We start from the raw sequence: 8,028 nt of genomic DNA, 5'->3' as shown, positions 1-8,028 counted from the left end.
TTTTTAAAACTGTATTGTCAAAAGGACATGTCATCTAGCATTTGGACAATTGTTCCAGTATGGTGATTCCTGTGCCTCATTCTGAAATCACTGAACTTAACCTCAGTTTCCTCCTAATAAAAATAGGACTAATGATATCTACCTGACCGGGCTTTTGCAGGACGTCACGTTGAGTTTTTGCTCTGTCCTAGGCACTCTTCCAAACACTTTGCATACTGGCTTGTCTTATCTTTGGCATAGCTCTTCGGGATAAGTATTATCACCTATCCCTGTTTTATCAGCAAGGAAACCAAGCTACTAATTTTTTGCTCATTCGACAAATACTAACGAAGGACCTACTGCGTGCTAGGCAACATTGCAGGTGCTTGGAACAGATCAGTGAAAAAAATAAGACATTCCAGTGGATGTAGGAAGACCATAACTAATAAACAAAATAAATAAGCCATCATGGTGTGTTAGAAAGTAGAAAGTGCTATGAAAAGAAAAACAGGATAAGGAGGGAGAGAAAGCATGAGTGCCTGGGTGGAAGAGTAGAAGGCAGCATTAAATAGAGTCATCAGGTGAAACTCCGATGATAAGAAATGATTGGAACAAAGACCTGAAGGAGGTGAAGAGGTGAAGGGGTTGCGTTGTAGGTGTCGGGACAAGAACATTCAAGGCAGAGTGAGCATTCAGTACACAAAGGTACCGGGGAGAAAGAGCCTGGCGTGGTTGAACAACCCTGATTAGGCCAGCGTGGGGGCAGCAGAGTGAAACAAGGAGTTGACTCACGGAAGACAAGGTCAGGGGGAAAAGAGGGTCAGATGACACAAGTCTTTGTGGACCACAGGGAGAGCTGTGGCTTTTACCCTAAGTAAGGTGGGAGTCATGGAGGACTGCAGGCAGAGGAGTAACAGGACAAGACTTGGGTGCTCACAAGCGCCCTCCGGATGCTGCAAGGAGAACAAACCAAAGCTGGGGTGGGGAAAGTCTTCTTCTGGCAGACCCCTTAGGCAGTATTTCCACAATCCTAGAGAGAAGCCGTGGGACTTGGACCAGAGTGAAAGCAGTTAAGAATATGAGAAAGGGCCAGATTCTTGACACATTTCGAGGAAAGTCAACAGAATTTGTCTGACGGGCTACAGATGGAGGTTGAGGAGGAGATCAGAGCCATGGATAACTCCTAGGCTCCGCACTGAGCAACAGAGGCACGGAGGACCCCTCTGTGGAGGGGGAAGGTGGGAAAGATCAGAAGCTCAGATTGGAACGTGTCACACCTGTGATATCTATTAGATGCCTAAGCGGAGGCATTTGGTAGGTGGTCGGTTCGGTTAAATGAGTCTAGGATTCAGGAGAGAGGTCTGGATGGCAGATTTAAAATTTTGGAGGTCATTGCAAATAGGTGGTATTTATAGCCATATATTCCATGAGATCTATTCTGTGAAGAAAATGTGTGCTTCAGTAGAAAATTATGCATTGTTCAGAGAACACTCCTTTGCATTATCTGATTCTGATCTATGGGAGCTGTAATACAACTCTTAACTTTTAATAACTGACGCAATGCAAAGTAATTCCATAGAAAAACCAGTTTTGCCTCCACTTGCACATTCATTTTAATATTCCCTACTCCTTAAATTATTTACATATTTTATATATATTATATCTGTTATATGTAAACCTGTTATAAAATTTGTATATACATGTTATAAATTCCTGAAATTATATATATATAAATCTGTTATGAACTTTATATATGGCAGTTTATATATATAAATATATATTTGTAAATGTATATTTAAGCATATATGTATGTATATGTGTGTATGTGCATATGTGTGTGTACATGTTCTTTGTGTTCTCCTTTGAGAGCTTCCCTCATTAATTAATAAGTAGAATAAAATATACTCATTTTATATCTGCATAGGTCATGATTTTGTCTTTTCTTAGGTTGCACGGCTAGTAAGTGGCAAAGTTGAGATTTCAAACAGGAACTTGGCTCCTGAACGCCCACTCTTAAACTGCACACTTTGTTCCATTTGTTAGTTAAGGTGGACAGACCTAGCTCCCAGTCACTACATGACACATAGTAGCGTTTAGTGTTGCTAAGCAGCAGAAATTCCTTCTGACCAGAATCTGCAGAAAGCACACAATCACTCACTGTTTTGGAAGTGGAAGGCATAGGTGATAGTAAAATCTCTGAAGTCTGGGACTTGGAACTGGGCTTGGTCTTCCTGGTGATCCACCTCCTGTATTCTTCTCGTACCTGGAGATGGAGACACATCACAGAAAGATGAGTCACTCCTAGGTGCTGGGAAATGGTCCTGGTACAGGTGTGTCAGATGGAGTGATGGGGAGTAGAGAGAAGGAAAGGGCCTGGGGAGGGGGATGGGGAGGGCAGCAACCACATACCTGGCGGTTGAGCAGACAGTGAATGAGGAAGATGAAGGCCCCCTGCAGGCTGTTGATGATGGTGAACAGATAGGCTATTACACCTGCCATGGATCCAATCTGAAAAATGCCCAACACCCAGGTGCAGCCTAAGATGAAGATCTGAGCAAAGGCCTTGAAGGTCAATAACCTGGGGGAGAAGAGTTGCAGAGCATAAGGTTCTGGGATAGGCTGCTGTCCTCATGGGCAACTATGAGACACACCACCTAGAAGGGGATAAATATAGGGTAGAGTCTCCAAGCCCAGATACTAGGAAATCAAATCTGATGGCCATTTAAAAGGTAGTTGACCTAGAGATATACATGGGTACAAAGACGTGTGGATAAATGTATTTAATGTAATTTTTCTACACTAATTAAAGGCTAGAAGAACCCAGGTGTCCAAAAATATAGGACACATTAAATGAATGGTAAAGCCATAGTATGAAATAGCAAGGGCTGTCATCATGATGGCTCAAAGCAGAGACTCATCCCTCCCACAAAAAGAAAAAAGAAAGAAAACAATGAATAAACAACCACATTTCAACTAGAGTGTCTGAAAGAGAGTGCTTGAATACAGCAGGGGATTCACAGACACTGTACAGATCACCAAGACTCAGGACAGCCACATAGACAAGGAAATGAAATGCCCTGCCTCTGCCACTTTGTGTCCCCAAGTGAATCAGCTTGGAACCAGGCGGGATTTCCCTCTGTGAGGAAGAGGTAAGCAGAAGGCCTCTAGTAACCCCATCATTACCACAAATACCTGCAATTTTTGATGCATGAGAGTCCTATGGTCCTCACCATCCTTAAACCCAGTTCAGGGAACTCCCAGGTGTTTGCTTAGCTACATTGTTCCAGAGAAGGAACCTAACACATTGTGTCTTCCGTGTGATCCAAGCTGCTGGTGCATGACACTATCTTGAAACCAGAGCCACTGACAGAGTGCAGCCTGCTCCAGGGACTATTTGTCACTGTATCTCCCCGTCCCTGAGACTCTGTTGTTGTTCCACTGTACTTGCCAGCTCTGTGCCCCTCAGTGAGGGCCAGACCATTGCCACATCACCAAGGAGGCAGGACTCAACCTACCAGCTGGCCATCCTTATACCTTCTCTGCACAGCTGACCTGCCCTCCCACACACACCAATCTAGGGGAGCAGTGGTCAGGCCAGAGGATCATTTACACAAACTCTTGCAGCCTAAGCCACTGAGGCACTTGAATACAGTGCTGATGCTGACTATAGCTACAGAAACTGCACAGAGAGTACACTACTGCACTCACCCCAAATAAAAGCCAATGCCCCCTACCCAACCAATGCCCTAGAACACATCTGCAGAAGAAGGTCTTTCCCTACAAAGGACACTCTATAAAACTGAAAAAAAAGTGATCATCCACCTGATGCATAGATATCAGCACAGGGAGACAAGAAATACAAAGAAGCAAGAAAATATGCCACCACCAAAGAAACACAACAACTCTCCAGTAACTGATCCCAAAGAAATGAAAATTTACAAATTGCCTGAAAAGAAATCCAAAATAATGATCTTAAGGAAACTCAGCAAACTACAGATAGATGATTTAACAAAATCAGGAAAACAATTTATAATCTGGATGAGAAAAACAAAGAGATAGATGTAAAAAGTAACTAAACTGAAATCTGGGAGCTAAAGAATTCAATGAATGGAATAAAAAATACTGTTGAGAGCTTCAACAGAAGACTAGATCAAGCACAAGAAAGAATTTCTGAACTTGAAGACAGGTCTTTTGAAATAACCCACTCAGGGTGGGGTGTGTGTGTGTGTGTGTGTGTGTGTGTGTGTATGAAGACTAAAAGAGAGCAAATAGTGCCTATGGGACTTATGGGACATCATCAAGAAAACAAATATTTCTGTTATGGGAGTTTGGGAGGGAAAAATAGATGGAGAAAGTAAAAATGCTTACTTAACAAAATGATAGCTGAAAACATCCCAAGTCTTGGGAGAGAAATGAACATCCAAATATAAGAATTTCAAAGGATCCCAAATAGATTCAACCCAAAGAGGTCATCTTGAGGCAAATTATAATCAAACTGTCAAAAGTCAAAGGTAAAGAAAGAATTCTAGAAGCAACATGAGAAAAGTGTCTAGTCACATATAAGAGAATCTCTATTAGACTATCAGAAGATTTCTCAGCAAAAAACTTTCAGGCCAGGAGTGAATGAAATAATATATTCAATGTGCTCAAAGAAAAAGAACAGCCAACATAGAATAGCTAGAATATAGAAGCTATCCTTCAGAAATGAAAGAAAAATAAAACCCTTCCCAGACAAACAAAAGCTGAGGGAATTCATGACCATTAGATTAGCTCTACAAGAAATGCTAAAGGCAGTGCTTAAACTGAAAGTAAAAGTACAATAATTACTATCACAAAATCATGTGAAAGTATAAATCTCAGTGGTAGAGGTAAATTCGTTATCAAATTCAGAATACCCCATTAATGTAATGGTGGTATATCATTTTTCAAATCTCTGGTATAAAGACTAAAATTCAAAGTTGTAAAGATAACTATAGCTACATTAAGTGTTACGGATCACACAATGCAAAAAGACGTAAATTAAGGCAACAAAATTATAAATTTTGGGGGGGTGTAAAAGTCTATAGTGTTTGTATGCAACCAAAGTTAAGTTGAGGTCAGCCTAAAATAGGCTATTATAACTACAAGATTTTTTATGTAAGCCCCATAGTAACCACAAAAACAATGATTGCAGCAAATACTCAAATGAGGAGGAAAAAACCCCAAAGCTTATCTTTACAGAAAACCACCAAACCACAAAAGTAAACAGTAAGAAATGTAGAAAGGAACAAAAGATATACAAAACAACCCCAAAACAATTAACTAAATGATGGGAGTAAGTCCTTACCTATGAATAATAACCTTGAATGTAAATGGATTACGTTTCCCCATTGAAAGATATAGACTGGATGAATGGTTTAAAAAACAAGACTAAATTATATGCAACCTACAAGAAACTCACATCACTTGTAAGGACATATATTAACTGAAAGTGAATGGATGGAAAATAGTATTCCATGCCAATATAAACCAAAATAGAGAAGGAGTAGCTATGTTACACCAGATAAAACAGACATCAAGTCAAAAACTGTAAAAGAGACAAAGCCTATTATATAATGATAAAGGGATCAATTCAGCAAGAGGATATAACAATTGTACATACATATGCACCCAACACTAGAGAAGTCAATATATAAAGCACATATTATTAGATCTAAAGGGAGAAATAGACAGCAATATAATAATAGTTGGATACATTAATGCCCCACATTCAGCAATATGCAGATCATCTGGATTAAAAATCAACAAAGAAACATCAGATTTAAACTGCACTCTAGACCCAATAGATCTAAAAGACACTTACAGAATGTCCACCTAACAGATGCAGAGTACAGATTCTTCTGACCAGCACATGCAACTTTCTCTGGGACAGATCAAATGTTAGGACAGAAAACAAGTCTCAACAAGTTTTAAAAAATCAAAATCATATCAAGTATCTTTTCTGACTAAAATGGAGTGAAACTGGAAATTAGTAACAGGAGGAACTTTGGAAACTGTAAAAATACATGGAAATTAAACAATATCCTCTTGAACAATGAATGAATCAAAGAAGAAATTAGAAAGAAAATTTAAAAACTTCTGGAGACAAATGAAAACGGCAGTACAACATACCCAAACCTATGGGATATAGCAAAAGCAGTTCTAGAGAGAAGTTATAGCACATAACACCTACATCCAAATATTAGAAAGATCTCAAATAACCTATGATTGCACATCAAGGAACTAGAAAAACAAGGACAAACTAAGACCAAAATTAACGGAAGAAAAGAAATAACCAAGAAAACAGCAGAAAAAAACTAAATAAGGACCAAAAAAATCCAAAAGTTCAACAAAATGAAGAGTTGATTTTTTGAGCAGATAAACTAAATAGACAAAACTTTAGCTAGACTAACTAAGAAAAAAGAGAGAAGATTCAAATAAATCAAATTAGAAATGAAAAAAATAAAAAACATTACAACATTATAACAGAAATTCAGAGGATCATAACAGACAATCAAGAAATGCTATACGCCAACAAATTGAAAATCTGACAGGAAATGAATGAACTTCTGGACACATACAACCTACACATATCGAAGCATGATGAAACAGAAAATCTGGACAGACCAATAACAAGTTACAAGACGGAATCAGTAATAAAAAGTTTTCCATCAAAGAAAAGCCCAGGACCTGATGGCTTCATTGCTGAATTTTACCCAACATTTAAAGAAGAACTAATACTAATCCTCTGCAAACTATGCAAAAAAAAAAAAAAAAATTGCCAAGGAGGGAATTCTTCCAAACTCATTCTGTGAAGCTAGCAATACCCTGATATCAAAACCAGACAAGGACGCAACTAAAAAAGAAAGCTGTAGGACAATATGATGGACAAAGATGCAAAAATCCTCAACAAAATACCAGCAAAGCAAATTCAATAGCACATTAAAAAGATCATTCACGTGTCTGTTGGCCATTTGTATATTTTCCTTTGAGAAATGCCTATTTAGCTCCTTTGCCCATTTTTAACTGGGTTACTTGCTTTTTTGCTGTAAGGTTGTTTCAGTTCCTTGTATATTCTGGATATTAATCATTTTTCAGATTATATTTTGCAAAAAATGCTCAACATCACTCAGATTTGGGAAATGCAAATCAAAACCACACTGAGACAGCATCTCACCCCAGTTAGGATGGCTAAAATCCAAAAGACTCTGAACGGTAAATGCTGGCGAGGTTGTGGAGAAAAAGGAACTCTAATACACTGTTGGTGGGACTGCAAAATGGTGCAGCCTCTATGGAAAATGGTATGGAGGTTCCTCAAACAATTGCAGATAGATCTGCCATATGACCCAGCTATCCCACTGCTGGGAATATACCCAGAGGAATGGAAATCATCAAGTCGGAGGTATACCTGTTCCCCAATGTTCATCACAGCACTCTTTACAATAGCCAAGAGTTGAAACCAGCCCAAATGTCCATCATTGGATGAGTGGATACAGAAAATGTGGTACATCTACACAATGGAATTCTACTGAACTGTAAAAACGAATGAAATACTGCCATTTGCAACAACATGGATGGACCTTGAGAGAATTATATTAAGTGAAATGAGTCAGGCACAGAAAGAGAAATATCACATATTCTCACTTATTTGTGGGAGCTAAAAATAAATATATAAGTAAATACACAAATAACCTGGATGGGGGAGGGAAGAAGACACAACAATTACAATTCCTTGAAGTTGATACAACAAGGGAACAGAAAAGACATTGTTGGGAGGGAGGGGGGAGAGGGAGGGGGAAGGAAGTTTCGGTAATGGGCCACAAAAATCAACCATATTGTATATTGATAAAATAAAGTAAAATTAAATGAATGAATGAATGAATAAACAAACAAACAAAAACAAACAAACAAACAAACAAATAAATAAATAATAAAACAAATAGTTGTGAGAATGGCCACAAGAGTGCAGGTCTCATGTTGGGATCTGAAACCCGCTTTTGGCTATCTAAAAGAAAAAGATCATTCACTACG

The 8,028-nt window shown here is 38.7% G+C and overlaps 1 protein-coding gene across 1 annotated transcript in view; it reads right to left on the bottom strand.

The window, feature by feature from the left end:
- Positions 1-1,118: 1,118 nt before the first annotated feature.
- The window catches only part of ADGRE1 (adhesion G protein-coupled receptor E1), a 48,236-nt gene continuing 41,326 nt past the window's right edge, over positions 1,119-8,028 (bottom strand). Inside the window, exons 19-21 of the mRNA XM_063109979.1 lie at positions 2,389-2,557; positions 2,138-2,242; positions 1,119-1,202 (exon numbers count right to left, since the gene is read on the bottom strand). Of these exons, the coding sequence (XP_062966049.1) occupies positions 1,119-1,202; positions 2,138-2,242; positions 2,389-2,557 (358 nt within the window). The remainder of the gene's footprint in view (positions 1,203-2,137; positions 2,243-2,388; positions 2,558-8,028) is intronic.

Source organism: Cynocephalus volans, chromosome 10, assembly GCF_027409185.1.
Source record: "Cynocephalus volans isolate mCynVol1 chromosome 10, mCynVol1.pri, whole genome shotgun sequence".
Taxonomy (NCBI): domain Eukaryota; kingdom Metazoa; phylum Chordata; class Mammalia; order Dermoptera; family Cynocephalidae; genus Cynocephalus; species Cynocephalus volans.
The sequence above is the reverse complement of the archived record's forward strand: the minus strand, read 5'-3'. Positions and strand labels throughout refer to the sequence as shown.